This window comes from Paramacrobiotus metropolitanus, unplaced genomic scaffold, assembly GCF_019649055.1.
Source record: "Paramacrobiotus metropolitanus isolate TYO unplaced genomic scaffold, Prichtersi_v1.0 Parri_scaffold0000036, whole genome shotgun sequence".
NCBI lineage: Eukaryota > Metazoa > Tardigrada > Eutardigrada > Parachela > Macrobiotidae > Paramacrobiotus > Paramacrobiotus metropolitanus.
In genome coordinates this window covers 913,933-938,787 of record NW_026570256.1, presented here as the reverse complement: position 1 = coordinate 938,787, position 24,855 = coordinate 913,933, and the positions used below count along the sequence as shown (strand labels likewise).

Sequence of the window (24,855 nt, the reverse complement as noted above, 5' to 3'; positions counted from 1 at the left end):
TGAGTTTATTACAACTATATCAACACTTTCTTCTGAGTGAGTGAGTTCCGCTGTTCCCTGTGTAGGATGACAATGTCACAATACTAAGCAAAGTTATATCAAGGAACAATCAAGGAACAAGATCTATGTTACAACAACCCCGTAACATGTGGATCAGAAAGACTAGAGAGAAACAGAAAAAAACTGAAAGCGCCATTCGATTCAGCATGGTTGGAAACCGTGTCACATGAATTCTGATTTAAAAAAGAAGTAAGAGCAGCTCCTAACCCCTGTCACAGATGCCGGTGCCCGTGCCGGTGGAGCGATAAATGTTAAGGTTACCTGAAAAATGTGGTTGCATAGAGCAGAAAATCAATAACTTAATACGTTCTAACTGTAAACTCTTAACTTGGATAAAAAAATTAAGGTCTTAGTTCACCATAATCATCGTCCAAACGGCTGACCTTTCATTACAATCCTTTTAAAGTCGTTAGCGGGTGTAAAGTTTACACATGAACTGTCATGTAAAATACTTAAAAGGGAACCCGTTTTATGTAAATCGCCGCAGCTTACCCAGGGCGAGTGACATCTACATCCGGACGTATACATACTATGAACTCCTATTTCTTAGATCAGGTAAAACTTTGACATGATGGATCAGAATGAACTACGTATAGAAAAGACTGCGTGCACGTTTAAAAAACCATTCGCAATAAAAACACTCATAAAGATGCATTTGTGCCGCGATCATTGAGTGGGTGCCATTACTGTCCTGGGCACAGAGCTCGCTAAGTGAATGTGTGACCGAGCTACCACTACTGTCCAGTGCACAGAGCCCGTTAGGAGAACTGGCGACCGAGCTACGACTGTCCTGTGCACGGAGCCCGTTAGGTAACAGTTCTGTGACCGTCCAGTGCGCAGAGCCCGCTAGGTGAGCAAGTAACTGATCTACCACTACTGACCGGATATAGACCACCGGACACACACCGTTTTCCATTGAAGAGAGCCTGTGAAGTGATCGAGTCACCGAACTAGTAATAGTGCCCAGTGCACTCGCACTGTGAGTTTAAAATTTAATGCGATATTTACAATCTGACTTCGAGTTTATTTTCAGATAGGGAGATAGAATAAAAATTATCTGTGCAGTCTAAGGGAATTCTTTCGAGGTTAAGAAGAGAGTCAGGAATTGATTGTTATATAAAATTAATCTGTGTTATTGCGCTGTTGCGAAGTACTTATCATGTTTCGATGAAATATAGATGTTATACTAATAAATATTCATCGAAATCAAATAAAATGGTCGTGGAGCACAAGAAACACGGCGGCAAAGCCGAGTCTGTTTCTTGTATTATTTAACTTTACTTACGGTTAGTGACGAATTTATGGACTGTCGACTGTCTTAAATGAGAGAAGTTTCAGTAATCCCTAAAATCTAAATTGAAAGAATTCTGAATGCTGTTAATTAATGTGAACGAGGTAAAACGCGATGAACCACGATGCTGGGAGAATAAAAACAGACAGCAAGCTGTGTAGCAAGACTTGTCTGGTTTACAGAAGCGGAGCCCATTACTAAATAATTAACATTTCACGGAAGACGAACCAGCACCTGTTCTATTCGTCTTTATTGTATTCGTCTGACAGTTGTAAGAGTAATATGACAGACAACTTCCGCAAAACAGCAGTAAGTTAGTTATTCAGTTAGAAGCAAGTTAGTTAGTTAGAATTCCGTAAAACAATAAACCAGAGTCGTGAAACGTGTTTGGCAGCAACGTGCCTGAAAAGCTTTGCGGCGATTCCGGAATGCCACAAAGCGTTTCTCACAACAGTGGATGACTTTCTTTGCCAGCACTCAAAATAATGCGGAGGAAAATCAAAGTGAACGTAGATCGTGCCGCCACCAGATGTGAATCCTTTACCGTGTACAACCGGGATATCCGGCCAAATCGATTACGTTGAATGGATGCATATATTAAGACAAAACCGTCTCGCACAGCCGTTATTATGTCGTTAGTATGTTCAAAACTTAGTTTGATTTCACCGGCATGGAGAACATATTATTAGAATGCTTGCTCCGATTTCGTGGCGTACCAAGGTCCATAACATTGTTTCTTTTTTCTCTTCTGCTAACCTTGCCGCTCATATCATCGAACAACATCCAAACTGTCAACGAGATTCCACGCTCACGCCTTAATAATACAAGGATCTATTCCCAAATCACCGAATTAGGTATGTACAAATGCTTCGTGCTTAGAAGAAACCACAGAACCATTCATGTTACACACTACCGCATCCGCCAAAGGTTATTACCGTATGCCGTGAAGGTTTCGGTAGTTAATTTTCCATAATAAACTGGCTCACAAAGTGTTTTCTAGGAGAGAACGAAACCTTTCCAGGAACATTCAGCCTGTGTCCCAATGTTTCGGACACAAAGCTAGTCAACAGAATCCCACTACCCGAACGTTACGATTACCTACAGGTTTTACGTGGAATGAACAGTGTAAGCTTCGATGTACAGCCCGACTTCTTCATGCGGCAGTTCCAAACGTTCCTCGAACTGAAAGAATTTGTGAGCCACCACAAGCTGGCAATAAAGATCAGTAACCAATCGGTAGCTGAGCTGCAGGATGCCCTTACTTATGCTTGGTTACCTCGTCTTGGTAAGATGGCCACACCTCAACAGACTCGGAAATCAAGCAGAGAAGACGCTTTTAACTGAGTGTGCGTATATTTCAGCAAAAAGCAACTGGACAGCGACACGTGCAGAAATCCTGCGCATTGAAAACGGGACCAGGTTCTCAACAGACGGGTAATCGCGTGTCATGGCTTGGTCTGTAATTTGTGCTATTGTAGATTGGATAATTTGCACGTTTGCAGGTCGGCATTGATGCTAATTCGCTATATGCTACCGGTCTCGGATGCCTTTTCACCGGCAAATTTCTCGCGCAATCAGCCGCAGTATCCTTGGTTGTACGCTCGCAACTCCACGTACCACGAATTAACACAAATAGTTACGCCACCTCTGGATGAGTTCATTCAGCGATTGCAGGACAAGGGTGTGACAGCATACAACGGTCCGCTCTTTTTTGAAACCACTGGCATACTGGACGATGTTTACTTGCGGGCAAATTCTACATACGGCTTCTTTGATACCGACCAGATGAAGACGGATGTGATGGAGATGGTTCAACAAACGCGTGCTAGAAAAAACTGTAGCGACGGGGGCATGAGCGACGTGGAAATTCATTTTGGTGGACTCGAGCCGCAAATCGTGACATCAAGGACAAACGGCACCTTTTCTGAGTAAGGGTATTTTGAGAAATTTTTCAGGCGACGATATCCATTATGATGCATCCTGCGGCATTCCTTACCATTACTCATTAATTTGTAGTTTACATTTTGCACAACTGCTCAGCACGCTTGTAACAGATTTAATGATGTATTTTGTATGTCGACACGGTCATTACAATTCTATTTGATATGAGCGCAGGAACTGCTGCCCGCAGCAGGTCGCGTTTTTGTGGGTGCGATGTTGTTCTGCAAGTAAGGACTGTTGATATAAACTGTCATGGTACTCGTATTACGTTTATGTACGTACTACTCTTTGTCTCGTTTATGAGATGTTTGATATAGCACCAGTTACTGTTTTGCACAGTGTGACAGTGATGCCCATTCAGCTTGCCATCCACGTCCAGCAGAGGACCCTAGTCTCCGATCGTTTCGACGGGTTCCCGTTACCCATCCATACCGATCGCTACTATTTTGACTCAGAATCGGTCCGTCGCCGAGTTAATATAAACACCACGGGTCTTCATCTGCTGGACCAACTGCCGCTGAACCCGGCACACTCGTTTCGGATGCATCTGGGTCGACCATTAAATGTGCAGTGGTTGCCGCTGCTGGAGACTCTGATGACATCGCAGCTGAACACCAGCATCGGTGACCTTTTCTATAACGTTCTAGCAGCGTAAGAGAAAAATATAGAGTAACGTTTACTCCTGCAGGTCCACATCACCGAGCGGAAGTGCGAGTATGGAACTTCGATCCAGATGGTTGGGTTGTCAACTTCTTCGTGATTCTGCGTTCTGAACCCATGCTATGGCTGGGATACGTTCTGGATGCCAGACTACCGTACGCTGCCAGCATCTACCGTAAACTCGAAGGTCTTCAGCTTCGTCTGCCATCGGCTAGTGCAGTGTATATGCTGATGACGTATGTTGTTGATGACATTTCGAAGCGCGTGGTTAGAGAACGGGCCTTTCGAGATTGCGAAGGCGAGGATAAGTGGCTTTCCTTTCCGGTAGAGGAGCAGGAGTGTCCTCTGCAGAAGAACTTCACATTGTACGTCGAGTGGCTATCCGAGTATCCACATAGACGTTATCTTCAGAACGGATTTGTGAAAGTGCAACCGGTAAGATGCAACATTTTGGACGCCAGGTGATTATTACTGGCCTGGTCAAATGCAGTACAGTACGCACATGTGTCAGACATCATTCTGTAATCTGTGGACTGCGCGATCCCAGAACAAAAAGTTTGCGTAGGAAACTTTCCTGCTGGGATAACGTTGGACATAAATGCAGTATACTGAAATAATGAAGCGAACGGTGCCCTTATAATTTTTGCTGTTTCTTCGCAGAATGCCGATAAAATCTTGGATGCCGTACAGCAAGCTTTTGCCATTGCAAACCCCGTGACAATGGATAATATCGTTCTTACCATTTCTTTAACGGATCGCGATGACAGTTTACGAACGACCATAGGGTAAGTTTATTCAATGACATTTCCACAGGAAAAGCATAAAATTACCAAAGCGGTGCTCAGTGGTGCTATTCCAAAGCGCATTTTTCCGTGGTTACCAGTTAGTCTCACATACTTCACTCATGTTTGCTCCACTTATAGGCGCGACGCTTTCAAGTTAAGTTTCGCTCTGTCGTACCCGAAAATGAAGAGCGGATTGTATTGGAAATTGTGGCGCTATCCATCCTACGATGAACTAAACGGCTTGTTGCAGAGTGTTGCAGAAGTTAAACTTGTCCGCACTTGGACAGTTGCGATCCCAGTTTCCAATTAACATAGTTCAGTGTCCCATTTATCGTTTCTGTTTGCAAAGAAACGACGACATTTCACCGTTTGAATTTGTTCTTATGTTAAGTTGCAGTACTTACTAAAAGTTGTGCAAGTCTTCGTAGCGTATTAACATTTATTATGTTATTTATTTGATAACGGCAAAAGTAAAGTCAAATAAACCTTTTGCTGAGCAAGTTTTGTACTGATTTTGCATTAAAACTTGATAAAGCTGGTATTTAAGACTTATCCTGGAAACCGTCATTAAGAATGCAATAACATCGCTGCCGTGAAGAGATGACCTTGATCGAAAGTTTGTTAGAGCAGTGATCACTCAGTGACTACGCTGTAAAACCACCAACATTTATTAGCTATTGTGCTGTTGGTTGAATCAGTTGCGCTATGATGTTGCCTCCGGTTGTCTCTTGTTGTTCTGCTTTTCTCTCTACGCGTTTTTTGCTCTTTCTCTCTACGCATATGAGTTTGGTGTAACTGAGTAAACTCAGAGATTGCATATGAGTTATGGCATTTAAAAAACGCGGTTTAAACGCAAACAATCCTTTAACCTTTATCAAAACGAATTTAAGCTTTACATCTGACCGCTTAAAATGCTACACAATTGTTTATCCTAGTGCAAACAGTACGAATACCGACATACAGATACTCTATACGTGACTTTTTCATAGTGTGCAAAGCTTGTTAAAACTGCGCAGTCCAACGTTTTACTTTTAGGCTCTGATGATCGAGCGGAAGGGCATGTACAGTACTTTGATCCGATGCTTGAGTTGTCAACTTCCTGTGAGGCCTTCTTTGTGGTTTATTTCGGTAATTTTAAAAATTTTAAAATGGCAGGCTAGCAAAATGCGCACCATGACTGCATGAGTGTTTTGAATTGAACCATGCTGTAGATTACGCCAGGCTACTTTTGGCAAGATTTTTATAGGAACTTTAGGAACTGAAAAATTATAGGAACTGAAAATTATAGGCTAGATTCTAGAATAAAAGGAATTTCATGATTTTACTATTAGTTTTATATTACCCGTAAACAGGCTGCCTGAAAGCAGCCAGTTCAGTACAGTACCGGACCACTGTCTTGAATTCTTCCTCTGCTGGACACCATCGATCTGTATTATTTACTATATTTACTATAAATAGTCAATACTAATATTTATGTACATGGAAGTACTTCAGTGCGGTTGCAGTGTCTGGCGTTTGGCAAAATTGCGAATAATGCTTGTGTAATTGCTGTGGCGCACCTGGAAATGTGTATACGTTCACTGCATTGTGCGTACCTTGATAAGAAGCGGTGCATTTCTATGGTTGATTTGATAGCGGGCTGTCGTGTTGCCAGTTGTCATCGCAAACAGCAGCCGAGTTGTTAAATAAGAGGTTCGGTTCGTTATCGGTGCTTTATCGGTGTCCATTGTCAGAACCATCGCGTAACCGCTTTCCATCATTCACGACTGTTCCCAGGCTGCTAACTGGCCTAACCTTGATGCCCTACAAAAATTACGATTCTAACTATATATAACAATAACGCGAAGCACAGCTACGCACTTGTAAAATTCATAGTTTTAATTTTTTCGATTGCGAATTTTCTTTGCTCGGCTTTCCACGATGATGGGCATAACGGCAGTAATAGTTCTGACCTTGAGCGGTTTCTCAGGTATGTCGCCCCGTTTATGCGTTCTAGCACTACATATTGGCATTGCGTACAACAACCTTGTGAAGCTCGCACAGCGACAACGACAATTTTTGAAGAGAATCTGCGTTTGTATTCTTCTTGGCATATGCAGAGCGTTGTGTTGATTTATTTAAGTGTTGCATTTGTTGCATGCCACTGCAACCTGCTGTTTTTCAGTTCTTCACGCCTCCGCACAAGTGAACACAGCGACGCCCGCTGTACAGAAAGACATTGTCGACGGCATAATGCCTACCGCTCCTCGGTTTCACCGTCGGCAGCCAATATGCGCAAACTGGAGTGGAGCGCCGCTGTGGCCCAGATGGCGCAGACCTGGGCCAAGGGCTGCAACTACGAGCATAGTCCCAGTTCTCATCGACCGGTCAGTTAAGAAACCACTTGAGCGCATCGGTAATAATAGTGTTAATTATTTTTCTTAAATGCCTATCTGTATGCACCATGGCCAGCCACTAGACTCACTACTGAAACCTTGCGGCATAATGCCGCATTTTCATAATGGAGGTTTTAAGAAATCCGTCTAAGAATGCCTGATAACAGCAATCGTAGTGCATGACTGAATTGTTAGACGGACATCCTCACAGTGGCATATTATATTTATTTAAGAAATGGCACAGTTTTTAAATACTGGAAACTTTTAGGATGGTGCATGTCACCGCTTCCTCATTCTTGTTACGTTGTCACTGTAGGGCTGTGGCGAGAATCTGGCTGCCAGCGCAGGTACCGCGGCGTCCTGGGCCAACGACGCTATTGATCCGTGGGCGGATGAGCGACATGATTATACGTTTGGCCAGACAATTATACGTCTGGCCAGGCCAGACAAGTATGGCCACCGGTTGGTGGGATCCGAAACCGGTTGGTCACTGGACAGCGGTAAGAACAACAGTACACTGCAGACTCAAAGGGTCTGCTTATAATTTCGATACGAGTACTGTAGAAATTTTACACATTGTTGACAGATGATCTGGGGCGAAACGTATCAAGTGGGTTGCGGCTATAAATTGTGCCCGGAAATACCAGTCCACTGTGAGTTTAAAATTTAATGCGATATTTACAATCTGACTTCGAGTTTATTTTCAGATAGGAGATAGAATAAAAATTATCTGTGCAGTCTAAGGAATTCTTTCGAGGTTAAGAAGAGAGTCAGGAATTGATTGTTATATAAAATTAATCTGTGTTATTGCGCTGTTGCGAAGTATTTATCATGTTTCGATGAAATATAGATGTTATACTAATAAATATTCATCGAAATCAAATAAAATGGTCGTGAGCACAAGAAACACGGGCAAAGCCGAGTCTGTTTCTTGTATTATTTAACTTTACTTACGGTTAGTGACGAATTTATGGACTGTCGACTGTCTTAAATGAGAGAAGTTTCAGTAATCCTAAAATCTAAATTGAAAGAATTCTGAATGCTGTTAATTAATGTGAACGAGGTAAAACGCGATGAACCACGATGCTGGGAGAATAAAACAGACAGCAAGCTGTGTAGCAAGACTTGTCTGGTTTACAGAAGCGGAGCCCATTACTAAATAATTAACATTTCACGGAAGACGAACCAGCACCTGTTCTATTCGTCTTTATTGTATTCGTCTGACAGTTGTAAGAGTAATATGACAGACAACTTCCGCAAAACAGCAGTAAGTTAGTTATTCAGTTAGAAGCAAGTTAGTTAGTTAGAATTCCGTAAAACAATAAACCAGAGTCGTGAAACGTGTTTGGCAGCAACGTGCCTGAAAAGCTTTGCGGCGATTCCGGAATGCCACAAAGCGTTTCTCACAACAGTGGATGACTTTCTTTGCCAGCACTCAAAATAATGCGGAGGAAAATCAAAGTGAACGTAGATCGTGCCGCCACCAGATGTGAATCCTTTACCGTGTACAACCGGGATATCCGGCCAAATCGATTACGTTGAATGGATGCATATATTAAGACAAAACCGTCTCGCACAGCCGTTATTATGTCGTTAGTATGTTCAAAACTTAGTTTGATTTCACCGGCATGGAGAACATATTATTAGAATGCTTGCTCCGATTTCGTGGCGTACCAAGGTCCATAACATTGTTTTTTCTCTTCGCTACCTTGCCGCTCATATCATCGAACAACATCCAAACTGTCAACGAGATTCCACGCTCACGCCTTAATAATACAAGGATCTATTCCCAAATCACCGAATTAGGTATGTACAAATGCTTCGTGCTTAGAAGAAACCACAGAACCATTCATGTTACACACTACCGCATCCGCCAAAGGTTATTACCGTATGCCGTGAAGGTTTCGGTAGTTAATTTTCCATAATAAACTGGCTCACAAAGTGTTTTCTAGGAGAGAACGAAACCTTTCCAGGAACATTCAGCCTGTGTCCCAATGTTTCGGACACAAAGCTAGTCAACAGAATCCCACTACCCGAACGTTACGATTACCTACAGGTTTTACGTGGAATGAACAGTGTAAGCTTCGATGTACAGCCCGACTTCTTCATGCGGCAGTTCCAAACGTTCCTCGAACTGAAAGAATTTGTGAGCCACCACAAGCTGGCAATAAAGATCAGTAACCAATCGGTAGCTGAGCTGCAGGATGCCCTTACTTATGCTTGGTTACCTCGTCTTGGTAAGATGGCCACACCTCAACAGACTCGGAAATCAAGCAGAGAAGACGCTTTTAACTGAGTGTGCGTATATTTCAGCAAAAGCAACTGGACAGCGACACGTGCAGAAATCCTGCGCATTGAAAAGGGACCAGGTTCTCAACAGACGGGTAATCGCGTGTCATGGCTTGTCTGTAATTTGTGCTATTGTAGATTGGATAATGTACGTTTGCAGGTCGGCATTGATGCTAATTCGCTATATGCTACCGGTCTCGGATGCCTTTTCACCGGCAAATTTCTCGCGCAATCAGCCGCAGTATCCTTGGTTGTACGCTCGCAACTCCACGTACCACGAATTAACACAAATAGTTACGCCACCTCTGGATGAGTTCATTCAGCGATTGCAGGACAAGGGTGTGACAGCATACAACGGTCCGCTCTTTTTTGAAACCACTGGCATACTGGACGATGTTTACTTGCGGGCAAATTCTACATACGGCTTCTTTGATACCGACCAGATGAAGACGGATGTGATGGAGATGGTTCAACAAACGCGTGCTAGAAAAAACTGTAGCGACGGGGGCATGAGCGACGTGGAAATTCATTTTGGTGGACTCGAGCCGCAAATCGTGACATCAAGGACAAACGGCACCTTTTCTGAGTAAGGTATTTGAGAAATTTTTCAGCGACGATATCCATTATGATGCATCCTGCGGCATTCCTTACCATTACTCATTAATTTGTAGTTTACATTTTGCACAACTGCTCAGCACGCTTGTAACAGATTTAATGATGTATATGTCGACACGGTCATTACAATTCTATTTGATATGAGCGCAGGAACTGCTGCCCGCAGCAGGTCGCGTTTTGTGGGTGCGATGTTGTTCTGCAAGTAAGGACTGTTGATATAAACTGTCATGGTACTCGTATTACGTTTATGTACGTACTACTCTTTGTCTCGTTTATGAGATGTTTGATATAGCACCAGTTACTGTTTTGCACAGTGTGACAGTGATGCCCATTCAGCTTGCCATCCACGTCCAGCAGAGGACCCTAGTCTCCGATCGTTTCGACGGGTTCCGTTACCCATCCATACCGATCGCTACTATTTTGACTCAGAATCGGTCCGTCGCCGAGTTAATATAAACACCACGGGTCTTCATCTGCTGGACCAACTGCCGCTGAACCCGGCACACTCGTTTCGGATGCATCTGGGTCGACCATTAAATGTGCAGTGGTTGCCGCTGCTGGAGACTCTGATGACATCGCAGCTGAACACCAGCATCGGTGACCTTTTCTATAACGTTCTAGCAGCGTAAGAGAAAAAATAGAGTAACGTTTACTCCTGCAGGTCCACATCACCGAGCGGAAGTGCGAGTATGGAACTTCGATCCAGATGGTTGGGTTGTCAACTTCTTCGTGATTCTGCGTTCTGAACCCATGCTATGGCTGGGATACGTTCTGGATGCCAGACTACCGTACGCTGCCAGCATCTACCGTAAACTCGAAGGTCTTCAGCTTCGTCTGCCATCGGCTAGTGCAGTGTATATGCTGATGACGTATGTTGTTGATGACATTTCGAAGCGCGTGGTTAGAGAACGGGCCTTTCGAGATTGCGAAGGCGAGGATAAGTGGCTTTCCTTTCCGGTAGAGGAGCAGGAGTGTCCTCTGCAGAAGAACTTCACATTGTACGTCGAGTGGCTATCCGAGTATCCACATAGACGTTATCTTCAGAACGGATTTGTGAAAGTGCAACCGGTAAGATGCAACATTTTGGACGCCAGGTGATTATTACTGGCCTGGTCAAATGCAGTACAGTACGCACATGTGTCAGACATCATTCTGTAATCTGTGGACTGCGATCCCAGAACAAAAGTTTGCGGAAACTTTCCTGCTGGGATAACGTTGGACATAAATGCAGTATACTGAAATAATGAAGCGAACGGTGCCCTTATAATTTTTGCTGTTTCTTCGCAGAATGCCGATAAAATCTTGGATGCCGTACAGCAAGCTTTTGCCATTGCAAACCCCGTGACAATGGATAATATCGTTCTTACCATTTCTTTAACGGATCGCGATGACAGTTTACGAACGACCATAGGGTAAGTTTATTCAATGACATTTCCACAGGAAAAGCATAAAATTACCAAAGCGGTGCTCAGTGGTGCTATTCCAAAGCGCATTTTTCCGTGGTTACCAGTTAGTCTCACATACTTCACTCATGTTTGCTCCACTTATAGGCGCGACGCTTTCAAGTTAAGTTTCGCTCTGTCGTACCCGAAAATGAAGAGCGGATTGTATTGGAAATTGTGGCGCTATCCATCCTACGATGAACTAAACGGCTTGTTGCAGAGTGTTGCAGAAGTTAAACTTGTCCGCACTTGGACAGTTGCGATCCCAGTTTCCAATTAACATAGTTCAGTGTCCCATTTATCGTTTCTGTTTGCAAAGAAACGACGACATTTCACCGTTTGAATTTGTTCTTATGTTAAGTTGCAGTACTTACTAAAAGTTGTGCAAGTCTTCGTAGCGTATTAACATTTATTATGTTATTTATTTGATAACGGCAAAAGTAAAGTCAAATAAACCTTTTGCTGAGCAAGTTTTGTACTGATTTTGCATTAAAACTTGATAAAGCTGGTATTTAAGACTTATCCTGGAAACCGTCATTAAGAATGCAATAACATCGCTGCCGTGAAGAGATGACCTTGATCGAAAGTTTGTTAGAGCAGTGATCACTCAGTGACTACGCTGTAAAACCACCAACATTTATTAGCTATTGTGCTGTTGGTTGAATCAGTTGCGCTATGATGTTGCCTCCGGTTGTCTCTTGTTGTTCTATGTTGCTCTTTCTCTACGCGTTTTTTGAAAATGTCCATGCACGAATCAGAGATTGCATATGAGTTATGGCATTAACTGAGTAAACTCGGTAAACGTCATATGCAATCCCTAATTCGTGACACATTTAAAAAAAACGCGTTTTAGCAAACATTAATTTAACAAACCTTTAAGTCGAAAATTTATCTGCAAGACGGAATTTAAGCTTTACATCTGACCGCTTAAAATGCTACACAATTGTTTATCCTAGTGCAAACAGTACGAATACCGACATACAGATACTCTATACGTGACTTTTTCATAGTGTGCAAAGCTTGTTAAAACTGCGCAGTCCAACGTTTTACTTTTAGGCTCTGATGATCGAGCGGAAGGGCATGTACAGTACTTTGATCCGATGCTTGAGTTGTCAACTTCCTGTGAGGCCTTCTTTGTGGTTTATTTCGGTAATTTTAAAAATTTTAAAAATGGCAGGCTAGCAAAATGCGCACCATGACTGCATGAGTGTTTTGAATTGAACCATGCTGTAGATTACGCCAGGCTACTTTTGGCAAGATTTTTATAGGAACTTTAGGAACTGAAAAATTATAGGAACTGAAAATTATAGGCTAGATTCTAGAATAAAAGGGAATTTCATGATTTTACTATTAGTTTTATATTACTCGTAAACAGGCTGCCTGAAAGCAGCCAGTTCAGTACAGTACCGGACCACTGTCTTGAATTTTCCCTGCTGACACCACGATCTGTATTATTTACTATATTTACTATAAATAGTCAATACTAATATTTATGTACATGGAAGTACTTCAGTGCGGTTGCAGTGTCTGGCGTTTGCAGCAAAATTGCGAATAATGCTTGTGTAATTGCTGTGGCGCACCTGGAAATGTGTATACGTTCACTGCATTGTGCGTACCTTGATAAGAAGCGGTGCATTTCTATGGTTGATTTGATAGCAAAGCGGGCTGTCGTGTTGCCAGTTGTCATCGCAAACAGCAGCCGAGTTGTTAAATAAGAGGTTCGGTTCGTTATCGGTGCTTTATCGGTGTCCATTGTCAGAACCATCGCGTAACCGCTTTCCATCATTCACGACTGTTCCCAGGCTGCTAACTGGCCTAACCTTGATGCCCTACAAAAATTATGCGATTCTAACTATATATAACAATAACGCGAAGCACAGCTACGCACTTGTAAAATTCATAGTTTTAATTTTTTCGATTGCGAATTTTCTTTTGCTCGGCTTTCCACGATGATGGGCATAACGGCAGTAATAGTTCTGACCTTGAGCGGTTTCTCAGGTATGTCGCCCCGTTTATGCGTTCTAGCACTACATATTGGCATTGCGTACAACAACCTTGTGAATCGCACAGCGACAACATTAATTTTGAAGAGAATCTGCGTTTGTATTCTTCTTGGCATATGCAGAGCGTTGTGTTGATTTATTTAAGTGTTGCATTTGTTACTGCATGCCACTATGCTTGGTTACCCACGCTCGGTGAGATTGCCACGAAGCCAGTGACTCTTCTGTTCACGCTTTTAAATGTGTGAGCATGTTGCAGAAAGGAGTAACTGGGAGGCGACGCATGCCGAAATCGTGCAGATTGAAAACGGAACTTGGTATTTTTCTACCACCGGGTAATTAACGCTAATGCTTCCATTAACAAACAATTACCAGGTAGGATACGTACATTATGGCTTATTCGAATTTTTAGGACGCCGCTAATGATGATTCGTTACATGTTGCCTGTATCGGATGCTTTCTCACCCGCGAATTTCTCCCGTAATATACCGCGGTATCCCTGGTTGTACGCTCGCAACTCATCCTATCACGAACTGCCCAATTTAGTTCCACCATCCGTTGATGAGTTGATTCAGCGACTGCGGGAGAAGGGCTTAACAGTATACAACGGTACGGCCTTCTACAACACCGTGGGTATACTGGATGATGTCTATCTTCTGGCAAATTCTACTTACGGCTTCTTCGATGCGAATCAGTGGAAGGCGGATGTAATGGCAAATGTTCAACGAAGACGTGTTATACAGAACTGTAGCGACGCGGGTTTGAATGGGGTGGAAATTCATCTAGGCCAACTCGAACCGGGAATTGTGACATCAAGGTTGAATGGCACCTTTTCGGAGTAAGGGCAGTTTTTCAATGCAAAAGTATCCATTGTGGTGCATACCGATTCTGTCTACAATTTTGGAGCAGAATTTCATTTCCGCCACATATTATCGGTTTATGGATACATACACCGTTATAGATACATACATTATAGATACATACTTGTACAGTACCTTATAGATACATACCGTTATAGATACATACATATTACATTATAGATACATTAGTGTGGTACATAATTTAATTATATGTACATACATATGTTGTGTATATCATAGCATTTTCGCTAGATGTATTGCTGAAACACCGGTTCTTGGTTTTAACAGGACGGTGGCACTGTCCGCTCCTTTTATGATCAACGTGCAGCAGAAGACGCTTGTTTTTGATCGGAGCTACATATTTAGTCCCTTTTGTCAACAAAACCGATGGTTACTATCTTAACGTAAGAACAACACTTCTGAAGAACACAACTGGTTTCCATCTGGTGGACCAACCGCCGCGGAACCCGGCTTACTCGTTTCGGATGCATTTGAATCGACCGTTGAGTGTTCAGCGGCTGCCGCTACTGCCGTACAGCAAGCTTTTGCCATTGCAAACCCCGTGACAATGGATAATATCGTTCTTACCATTTCTTTAACGGATCGCGATGACAGTTTACGAACGACCATAGGGTAAGTTTATTCAATGACATTTCCACAGGAAAAGCATAAAATTACCAAAGCGGTGCTCAGTGGTGCTATTCCAAAGCGCATTTTTCCGTGGTTACCAGTTAGTCTCACATACTTCACTCATGTTTGCTCCACTTATAGGCGCGACGCTTTCAAGTTAAGTTTCGCTCTGTCGTACCCGAAAATGAAGAGCGGATTGTATTGGAAATTGTGGCGCTATCCATCCTACGATGAACTAAACGGCTTGTTGCAGAGTGTTGCAGAAGTTAAACTTGTCCGCACTTGGACAGTTGCGATCCCAGTTTCCAATTAACATAGTTCAGTGTCCCATTTATCGTTTCTGTTTGCAAAGAAACGACGACATTTCACCGTTTGAATTTGTTCTTATGTTAAGTTGCAGTACTTACTAAAAGTTGTGCAAGTCTTCGTAGCGTATTAACATTTATTATGTTATTTATTTGATAACGGCAAAAGTAAAGTCAAATAAACCTTTTGCTGAGCAAGTTTTGTACTGATTTTGCATTAAAACTTGATAAAGCTGGTATTTAAGACTTATCCTGGAAACCGTCATTAAGAATGCAATAACATCGCTGCCGTGAAGAGATGACCTTGATCGAAAGTTTGTTAGAGCAGTGATCACTCAGTGACTACGCTGTAAAAACCACCAACATTTATTAGCTATTGTGCTGTTGGTTGAATCAGTTGCGCTATGATGTTGCCTCCGGTTGTCTCTTGTTGTTCTATGTTGCTCTTTCTCTCTACGCGTTTTTTGAAAATGTGTCCATGCACGAATCAGAGATTGCATATGAGTTATGGCATTAACTGAGTAAACTCGGTAAACGTCATATGCAATCCCTAATTCGTGACACATTTTTAAAAAAACGCGTTTTAGCAAACATTAATTTAACAAACCTTTAAGTCGAAAATTTATCTGCAAGACGGAATTTAAGCTTTACATCTGACCGCTTAAAAATGCTACACAATTGTTTATCCTAGTGCAAACAGTACGAATACCGACATACAGATACTCTATACGTGACTTTTTCATAGTGTGCAAAGCTTGTTAAAACTGCGCAGTCCAACGTTTTACTTTTAGGCTCTGATGATCGAGCGGAAGGGCATGTACAGTACTTTGATCCGATGCTTGAGTTGTCAACTTCCTGTGAGGCCTTCTTTGTGGTTTATTTCGGTAATTTTAAAAATTTTAAAAATGGCAGGCTAGCAAAATGCGCACCATGACTGCATGAGTGTTTTGAATTGAACCATGCTGTAGATTACGCCAGGCTACTTTTGGCAAGATTTTTATAGGAACTTTAGGAACTGAAAAATTATAGGAACTGAAAATTATAGGCTAGATTCTAGAATAAAAGGGAATTTCATGATTTTACTATTAGTTTTATATTACCCGTAAACAGGCTGCCTGAAAGCAGCCAGTTCAGTACAGTACCGGACCACTGTCTTGAATTCTTCCTCTGCTGGACACCATCGATCTGTATTATTTACTATATTTACTATAAATAGTCAATACTAATATTTATGTACATGGAAGTACTTCAGTGCGGTTGCAGTGTCTGGCGTTTGCAGCAAAATTGCGAATAATGCTTGTGTAATTGCTGTGGCGCACCTGGAAATGTGTATACGTTCACTGCATTGTGCGTACCTTGATAAGAAGCGGTGCATTTCTATGGTTGATTTGATAGCAAAGCGGGCTGTCGTGTTGCCAGTTGTCATCGCAAACAGCAGCCGAGTTGTTAAATAAGAGGTTCGGTTCGTTATCGGTGCTTTATCGGTGTCCATTGTCAGAACCATCGCGTAACCGCTTTCCATCATTCACGACTGTTCCCAGGCTGCTAACTGGCCTAACCTTGATGCCCTACAAAAATTATGCGATTCTAACTATATATAACAATAACGCGAAGCACAGCTACGCACTTGTAAAATTCATAGTTTTAATTTTTTTCGATTGCGAATTTTCTTTTGCTCGGCTTTCCACGATGATGGGCATAACGGCAGTAATAGTTCTGACCTTGAGCGGTTTCTCAGGTATGTCGCCCCCGTTTATGCGTTCTAGCACTACATATTGGCATTGCGTACAACAACCTTGTGAAGCTCGCACAGCGACAACATTAATTTTTGAAGAGAATCTGCGTTTGTATTCTTCTTGGCATATGCAGAGCGTTGTGTTGATTTATTTAAGTGTTGCATTTGTTACTGCATGCCACTGCAACCTGCTGTTTTTTCAGTTCTTCACGCCTCCGCACAAGTGAACACAGCGACGCCCGCTGTACAGAAAGACATTGTCGACCGGCATAATGCCTACCGCTCCTCGGTTTCACCGTCGGCAGCCAATATGCGCAAACTGGAGTGGAGCGCCGCTGTGGCCCAGATGGCGCAGACCTGGGCCAAGGGCTGCAACTACGAGCATAGTCCCAGTTCTCATCGACCGGTCAGTTAAGAAACCACTTGAGCGCATCGGTAATAATAGTGTTAATTATTTTTCTTAAATGCCTATCTGTATGCACCATGGCCAGCCACTAGACTCACTACTGAAACCTTGCGGCATAATGCCGCATTTTCATAATGGAGGTTTTAAGAAATCCGTCTAAGAATGCCTGATAACAGCAATCGTAGTGCATGACTGAATTGTTAGACGGACATCCTCACAGTGGCATATTATATTTATTTAAGAAATGGCACAGTTTTTAAATACTGGAAACTTTTAGGATGGTGCATGTCACCGCTTCCTCATTCTTGTTACGTTGTCACTGTAGGGCTGTGGCGAGAATCTGGCTGCCAGCGCAGGTACCGCGGCGTCCTGGGCCAACGACGCTATTGATCCGTGGGCGGATGAGCGACATGATTATACGTTTGGCCAGACAATTATACGTCTGGCCAGGCCAGACAAGTATGGCCACCGGTTGGTGGGATCCGAAACCGGTTGGTCACTGGACAGCGGTAAGAACAACAGTACACTGCAGACTCAAAAGGGTCTGCTTATAATTTCGATACGAGTACTGTAGAAATTTTACACACATTATTGACAGATGATCTGGGGCGAAACGTATCAAGTGGGTTGCGGCTATAAATTGTGCCCGGGAAATACCAGTCCCTTCGGAAGCAGCTCGTGGCATTACTACGTCTGCAATTACTGTCCTCCGTGAGTGCAATAACAAAACTGCGCTAAAAACCAATTTTCCGTTAAGGGTATTCATGAGCTTTGACAGGGGCAATATGCAAGACGGTAACGGACTACAGAAGCCGTACCGCAGTGGAGCACCGTGTAGCGCCTGTCCTGCCGGTTGGAATACCTGCGACAACAATTTATGCAGTAAGGGCACATGCATTATCTGTACAGTGTTCATTCGCCGACTAACCTTAGCTTTCATGCTAAGGTAAATCAGCCTCGGCGACTACGGCACGCCCTCCGCCCACCACCGCATCAGTCGGTCAGGTGCAGTGCCCCGCGGAATGCCAGTGTCCGCCTTCACCGGTATCGGATTGTGATACGGCGCGACCAGGTAGGTTTTTTATCGACCACTAACTGATCCGGATGTACAACATTCGGAGTAACGATGACACGCTTTATAGACCAATGGTCCAACTGCTACGAATTGGAAGTGGAATACGGGATTTGCAATGTGGAAGTGGAGGGTCTGGAAGGGACCGGCGCCGAGTGCGAGACCACGTGTTTTTGTTATGCCCGCAAGCGTAACACCATAACGGATCTGTCACGCAGTTTGAAGATACCACAGCGTTTCTTATAAAAACAGCGCGTATCTGCGCTAAGATGAAAGTGTATTTGAATAAAAATTCTGTAATGCGAATCAATAGTATTTAACTTGGTTAACCAGTTTGGAAACTGGAACCACAATAATAGTTTTTTAAGGCTCTTTTCAGCCATGTAGTTCTGCGAATTCTGTTAATGGGCTTCTCTGCACTTTATTACGCCCGTCCGTTGCACGGGCGTATACCATTTACTGGAGATAAATAAATAGTTATCTTAATCTCAGATTTTTTAATGGTGATCCTCGTCGTCCCGCAAAAAAATTAGAATTCTCTTCAAGGCAGTTCAGTTTCCGCCGCATCCCATTAACCAATAAAATGCGAGATAATATTGAAATTTATAACACACAGGAAACCGTAACAAAACTTTTAAATTGCTCACTTTAGCTCACTCACTCACTTTTGCTCCCTGTAAATTAGCTTCGTCGTTTACGTACTTATTTTAAAGTTTCTTCCACAACGGCAGAACCGAAGGATACTTTTGGTTATTTACAATATAAACATGAATCGTAATCGACGACGAATCGAAGTTCAAACTAGAATTGCGAGGTGCGCGATAACATGATGGATTAAAACCAGAAGGATAAAGCTCACGATGCTTCTCGTTTTCTTTTCCGCATTCTTTTCTTGCGATACGTCTACATAGATGTTGCTTGGTACAGATACTGAGAGCTGCGCAAAGTTGCGCGCCGCATACGGAAAATTGATTGACATGCTGTTGCTGTCAATAAGCTGCGGGCAGCTACGAGTAGAATCAAACCTGCCAAATGACAATAGTCATAATAGTGATTAGACTGTCATGTTAACCAAGTCTGATTGAAGATTTTCGCAGCGGTGCATGGTGTCTCATCTTATTTTCTATATACCGACGCACCGCAGAAGAAAAGCACGAACCATTCTTGAAATCTTTTCGCGCCGTGGGAGAGAATACAGCGCTTGAATAGGGCGCTCAGATGCTTAACAGCGTTTCTCGCAACTGTGGTTGAGTTGTTCCCCACTGATGCAACCGAATCCAATGAAACAGAGCAAGTCCCACCGTACAGGCACCAAAACCTGAATACTCTTACTGTATAGCACCGAGATAACCGGAACTCGATGTGAATAATTGTCATTTCTTTTAGAGTCTATGCCTCTATGGAATAAGCTGAATGAATACATATTTCCGTAATATACAAAAAATCATGGCTTGTTAATGTACCGGCTGATGTACTAGGTACTGGTTCTGACTTGCTGATGTATCGGTAACGCGATTATTACATTATTTCGATGTCTACAACATGGATAATATACTAGAACGATTGATCCTCGTGGCGGACCATGGCCCATAAGATATAGCCACCAAGGTGTAAATTTTTTGCGGGCTGTGATTCACTGATCCCGGCAAGTTTCTGGGTTACTGTATTTCGCAGACGCCCACTTCCAGTAAAGTCCTGGAGGCAATACAGCAGGCTTTCGCCTTCGTGAACTCCGTTGCAATGGATAATATCACGTTAACCATCACCTTGACGGATCGCGATGACAGTTTACGTACTACGGAAGGATGAGCATGCTTATCCGCACGACGAAAACATAAACGATCACCCCAGATAATCTGCCAATTTTTCTCCGCACGTTGTTTAAGTGCGTACACTGCATTATGCATTATTCAGCCATTTTTCATAATTAAATTTATCTGCTTTCTGTTCACAGACGCTATGCTACCAAGTTCAGTTTTGCCCTGTCATATCCGAAAATGAAGAACGGGCTGTATTGGAACCTGTGGCGTTATCCGTCATTTAGTGAATTAAACCGTTCCTTGCAAAATGTTGCAGAGCCTAAAATTGTCCAGACACCGACAGTTACGGCGCAAGCGTTCCGCTAAGCTTATTAAAAAGTTCAAAACCAATCAGCAAAAAATAAAAAGGAATGAAAAAGATCAAATTTGAAATCGAAATCATTCTCTCCTCGTTTTTTTCACAACCTGCCGTAATAAATTAATATTTTAGCGTTTTGCTGTTTTACTTGACTCCTGTTCTTTTGGCGATTGTGTCAAAAAGAATTTTCTAGGGTGAATACATGACTACACATTCGCTGAGCGAGTGCATGCACGCTGTTATCGATATAAAATTATGTCATGTAGCTAATTAATGCACAAATAACAAGAAGCATCGGGGTGTGAAAGGGAAATTAACGATATTATAATGAATTTTCTGCGCCTGAGAAGAGGTTGGGGCTAATACTCGTATCATGCATGCACCAGCAAAAGATCAGGATTCCGAAAACAGTATTAGCTGATAGCGATAGCAAAGCTCATGCTGAACAGGTATGAAGCGATTCGATTCCGGAAATGCCTCGAAGAGCTTCCTACCATAGTGACTAACAAACATTTGCCGGTGCTGCAAACGATTTGGTCTAAACAGAGTAAAGCGCATTACTCAGATATTAAGCACCGGGATAACCGGAATTCACACAACGTAACGGATATTCCTTCGGGCGGAACTGGCGCAAGCTGAAGGACATATATAAGAAAGCAAAATTAGTCATCTTTCGTAGTCTGCTAATCTACTATCCCGGCAACGTGAAAATTACATTGATCTGTTGAACATGGAAAACACATTAAAGCTGTTAATCCGTGTTCATGGTTTACCAAAGTCCACAACACTACTGTTTCTTCTTTACCTTTGGGCGGCTAAGCCGGCCGCCTCCTCGAACCACATCGAAATTGCCAACGAGATTGCACATCCACTCCTAACAGCACAATATTCGGCCGTGTCAGCGAACTGGGTGAGCATCTGTACCACGTACCAGTTACGGATTATAAATTTTTGTAGTTCCACATCCGGTAATAGTCGTCTGAATGCGGTGCTGTTGAACAAACGCAGCCAAACCGGGACGTAAATATTTTGGTCGTTTTGATTTTTGGTATTGTTAGATTTTGGTTCTTCCTTTGGTATGACGATGACTTCTGTGCACAAAACATTTTTTTAGGAGAAAACGAAACCCTTCCAGGAACATCTACCGTTTGTGCCAATAAGTCGGAGGTCAAACTGCTCAATATGGATGCAACTCACGCAAGACAACTGTACTACGAAGATCTTCTTTTATTACGTGGATTAAGCAGCGTAAGGTTCGATGCCCAGTTTGGCTCTATTATGAAACGTTTTCAAACGTTCCTCGAACTGAAGGAGTACGTAAGCCAGCACGTGGTTATGCTGCAAATCAATAATCGAACAATATCCGAACTGCACGATGCGCTCACCTATGCTTGGTTACCCACGCTCGGTAAAACTGCCAAGAAACCAGTGACTTTTCTGTTCACGCTTTTAAATGTGTGAGCATGTTGCAGAAAGGAGCAACTGGGAGGCGACGCATGCCGAAATCGTGCAGATTGAAAACGGAACTTCGTATTTTTCTACCACCGGGTAATTAACGCTAATGCTTCCATTAACAAACCATTACAGGGTGGGATACATTATGCGAAGTTTTAGGACGCCGCTAATGATGATTCGTTTCGTGCTGCCTGTATCGGATGCTTTCTCACCCGCGAATTTCTCCCGCAATATACCGCGGTATCCCTGGTTGTACGCTCGCAACTCAGCCTATCACGAAGTGCCCATATTAGTTCCACCATCCGTTGATGAGTTGATTCAGCGACTGCGGGAGAAGGGCTTAACAGTATACAACGGTACGGCCTTCTACAACACCGTGGGTAAATGTCTATCTTCTGGCAAATTCTACTTACGGCTTCTTCGATACGAATCAGTGGAAGGCGGATGTAATGGCAAATGTTCAACGAAGACGTGTTATACAGAACTGTAGCGACGCGGGTTTGAATGGGGTGGAAATTCATCTAGGCCAACTCGAACCGGGAATTGTGACATCAAGGTTGAATGGCACCTTTTCGGAGTAAGGGCAGTTTTTCAATGCAAAAGTATCCATTGTGGTGCATACCGATTCTGTCTACAATTTTGGAGCAGAATTTCATTTCCGCCACATATTATCGGTTTATGGATACATACACCGTTATAGATACATACATTATAGATACATACTTGTACAGTACCTTATAGATACATACCGTTATAGATACATACATATTACATTATAGATACATTAGTGTGGTACATAATTTAATTATATGTACATACATATGTTGTGTATATCATAGCATTTTCGCTAGATGTATTGCTGAAACACCGGTTCTTGGTTTTAACAGGACGGTGGCACTGTCCGCTCCTTTTATGATCAACGTGCAGCAGAAGACGCTTGTTTTTGATCGGAGCTACATATTTAGTCCCTTTTGTCAACAAAACCGATGGTTACTATCTTAACGTAAGAACAACACTTCTGAAGAACACAACTGGTTTCCATCTGGTGGACCAACCGCCGCGGAACCCGGCTTACTCGTTTCGGATGCATTTGAATCGACCGTTGAGTGTTCAGCGGCTGCCGCTACTGGAGTCTCTGATGACATCTCAGCTAAACATCGGCAATGGTGATCTTTCCTACATTATAAACTTGTAGTGTATAAGAAATGTGTGCCTCAAGGTGGTTCTTCCAGGTTCTGATCGAGTGGAGGTGCGTCTGTGGGGCTTTGATCCGAATGGTTGGACTGTTAACTTTTTTGTGATGCTGCCTCACGCCTGGCTCCCGAAGCAAGAGGTGCTGGATGCCAGATTGCCCTATGCCGCCAGCATCTATCGTAAACTCGATGGTCTTCAGCTTCGTTTACCATCGACTAATAGAACTTATACGCTGATGACGTATCCTCTACCCGATTCTTTGAAGGATGCGATTAAAGCATCGACTCTTGAGCAATGCGATGGAGAGGATAACTTGCTTTCCTTACCAGTGGAAGAACAAGCGTGCCCTCTGAAGAAAGCCTTCACCTTGTACGTTGAGTGGCCATCGGAACGGCATTCCCATAAGCATTATCTGGAGAACGGGTTAATAAAAGAGCTACCGGTAAGCTGTGAAATTAGTTGTGCTGGGTTAGTTGAATCCCGGTCTATGCCTATACGGCCAGGGCATGTGGAACAGTCATGCGTCTATTAATTGGAAACTGCTACACTGGAAAGAATACTGCAACCATTTTTTGGAATGTTTTTTGCAGAGTTCCGATAAAATCTTGGATGCAGTACATCAAGCTTTTGCCGTCGCGAACCCCGTGACATTGGATAACATTACGCTAACCATCACGTTAACGGAGCGCGATGACAGTTTACGGACAACCAACGGGTAAGTTTACTGTCTACCCATTTGCATAATAAAAACAGTGAATCTACCAAAGTGATCTTAGCGACTTTTCCCAGTGCTTTTAATTCCATGGATAAACATGTCGCTGGTTATTTCTTGCAAATAAGGATGTATATTGTCATTTCACAGGCAAGATGCTTCCAAACCGAATTTTGCCCTGTCGTATCCCAAAATGAAAAGCGGATTGTACTGGAAACTGTGGCGTTATCCATCGTTTGATGAACTGAATGGCTTCTTGCAGAGCGTTGCAGATGCCAAACTTGTTCGCACTTGGACAGTGGCATTGACACTGCCGGCTTCTAGTTAATGTTAGTTCGATTTCTAAATCCTGCTTCCAGATTCTCTTTGCAGTAAAAATGCGTCATTCATCGCTTAGTCTGTGTGCTTACGTGTAGTACCCATTTAGCGTTCTGCTGATTTTTGTAGCGTGCTTGATAATCTGATCAAAGCAAAAGAATGTCAAGTAAATTTTTAACAGTACATAACAAAGTTTTACCCTGACTTTTGAGGTCAATTTTAAGGTGTTGGAGGTATCTGTAGACTTTGACCGAAAACCACAGAAAATCATGTCGACTCTTGTTGACATTTAAACGAGTCATATTCAAGGATCGCGTTCCATGAAATTTTTTTGGTGGATGCTGCGCGTGCACGGAAAAACACGGGCGTCAACTGCATTCACCGCTGTTCATACTGTGGATGTACATATGTGGTCAGGGATTAAGGTGTCAAGCACAAAGGGGCGTTAAATACGGTGACTCTGTGCTATCGCAATGGCCATCGCATTTGTTTACGGGCTTGACCAGGGAACGGCAACATTCGAACCGGAAATTATGCAAGGTAGTCTGAAGGCCGCATTCAAGACCATCAACATCACTGTTAATACATTGTG

The 24,855-nt window shown here is 42.9% G+C and overlaps 6 protein-coding genes and 1 long non-coding RNA gene across 10 annotated transcripts; all 7 read left to right on the top strand.

Annotated features, from left to right (window-relative positions):
- Window positions 1-1,795: 1,795 nt before the first annotated feature.
- On the top strand, window positions 1,796-5,270 carry LOC129589639 (uncharacterized). The gene is made up of 8 exons (XM_055484464.1): window positions 1,796-2,205; window positions 2,352-2,636; window positions 2,713-2,785; window positions 2,854-3,279; window positions 3,632-3,915; window positions 3,981-4,387; window positions 4,613-4,737; window positions 4,876-5,270. The coding sequence occupies exons 1-8, from the start codon at window positions 2,022-2,024 to the stop codon at window positions 5,045-5,047; spliced, it is 1,956 nt and encodes a 651-aa protein (XP_055340439.1). The 5' UTR covers window positions 1,796-2,021; the 3' UTR covers window positions 5,048-5,270.
- Window positions 5,271-6,968: 1,698 nt separating this feature from the next.
- On the top strand, window positions 6,969-7,750 carry LOC129589711 (cysteine-rich secretory protein 3-like). The gene is made up of 3 exons (XM_055484558.1): window positions 6,969-7,103; window positions 7,429-7,612; window positions 7,699-7,750. The coding sequence occupies exons 1-3, from the start codon at window positions 7,008-7,010 to the stop codon at window positions 7,737-7,739; spliced, it is 321 nt and encodes a 106-aa protein (XP_055340533.1). The 5' UTR covers window positions 6,969-7,007; the 3' UTR covers window positions 7,740-7,750.
- Window positions 7,751-9,484: 1,734 nt separating this feature from the next.
- Window positions 9,485-10,472, top strand: LOC129589578 (uncharacterized). The gene is made up of 3 exons (XM_055484378.1): window positions 9,485-9,496; window positions 9,562-9,987; window positions 10,331-10,472. The coding sequence occupies exons 2-3, from the start codon at window positions 9,572-9,574 to the stop codon at window positions 10,470-10,472; spliced, it is 558 nt and encodes a 185-aa protein (XP_055340353.1). The 5' UTR covers window positions 9,485-9,496; window positions 9,562-9,571.
- On the top strand, window positions 10,413-11,961 carry LOC129589682 (uncharacterized). The gene is made up of 4 exons (XM_055484523.1): window positions 10,413-10,613; window positions 10,678-11,084; window positions 11,304-11,428; window positions 11,567-11,961. Exons 1-4 carry the CDS (start codon window positions 10,532-10,534, stop codon window positions 11,736-11,738), a joined length of 786 nt encoding a protein of 261 aa, XP_055340498.1. The 5' UTR covers window positions 10,413-10,531; the 3' UTR covers window positions 11,739-11,961.
- A 1,767-nt stretch (window positions 11,962-13,728) lies between these two features.
- Window positions 13,729-15,486, top strand: LOC129589692 (uncharacterized). Its single transcript, XR_008690644.1, has 4 exons — window positions 13,729-13,793; window positions 13,871-14,296; window positions 14,607-14,951; window positions 15,090-15,486. It is a non-coding gene; the product is annotated as an uncharacterized LOC129589692 (long non-coding RNA).
- A 1,339-nt stretch (window positions 15,487-16,825) lies between these two features.
- LOC129589641 (uncharacterized) lies at window positions 16,826-18,923 on the top strand. The gene is made up of 7 exons (XM_055484470.1): window positions 16,826-16,991; window positions 17,192-17,394; window positions 17,720-17,903; window positions 17,993-18,105; window positions 18,173-18,276; window positions 18,341-18,466; window positions 18,537-18,923. The coding sequence occupies exons 2-7, from the start codon at window positions 17,261-17,263 to the stop codon at window positions 18,710-18,712; spliced, it is 837 nt and encodes a 278-aa protein (XP_055340445.1). The 5' UTR covers window positions 16,826-16,991; window positions 17,192-17,260; the 3' UTR covers window positions 18,713-18,923.
- Window positions 18,924-21,304: 2,381 nt separating this feature from the next.
- Window positions 21,305-24,491, top strand: LOC129589642 (uncharacterized). Of its 4 annotated transcripts, none has more exons than XM_055484473.1 (9): window positions 21,305-21,494; window positions 21,699-21,992; window positions 22,057-22,132; window positions 22,199-22,395; window positions 22,522-22,616; window positions 22,927-23,205; window positions 23,272-23,675; window positions 23,824-23,948; window positions 24,096-24,491. In XM_055484473.1, the coding sequence occupies exons 6-9, from the start codon at window positions 23,124-23,126 to the stop codon at window positions 24,271-24,273; spliced, it is 789 nt and encodes a 262-aa protein (XP_055340448.1). In that variant the 5' UTR covers window positions 21,305-21,494; window positions 21,699-21,992; window positions 22,057-22,132; window positions 22,199-22,395; window positions 22,522-22,616; window positions 22,927-23,123; the 3' UTR covers window positions 24,274-24,491. The 4 variants fall into 4 exon arrangements, with proteins under 4 accessions (XP_055340448.1, XP_055340446.1, XP_055340449.1 ...); XM_055484471.1 differs by having other exon boundaries at window positions 22,199-22,419; XM_055484474.1 differs by having other exon boundaries at window positions 21,699-21,832; window positions 22,199-22,616.
- The last annotated feature ends 364 nt before the right edge of the window (window positions 24,492-24,855 follow it).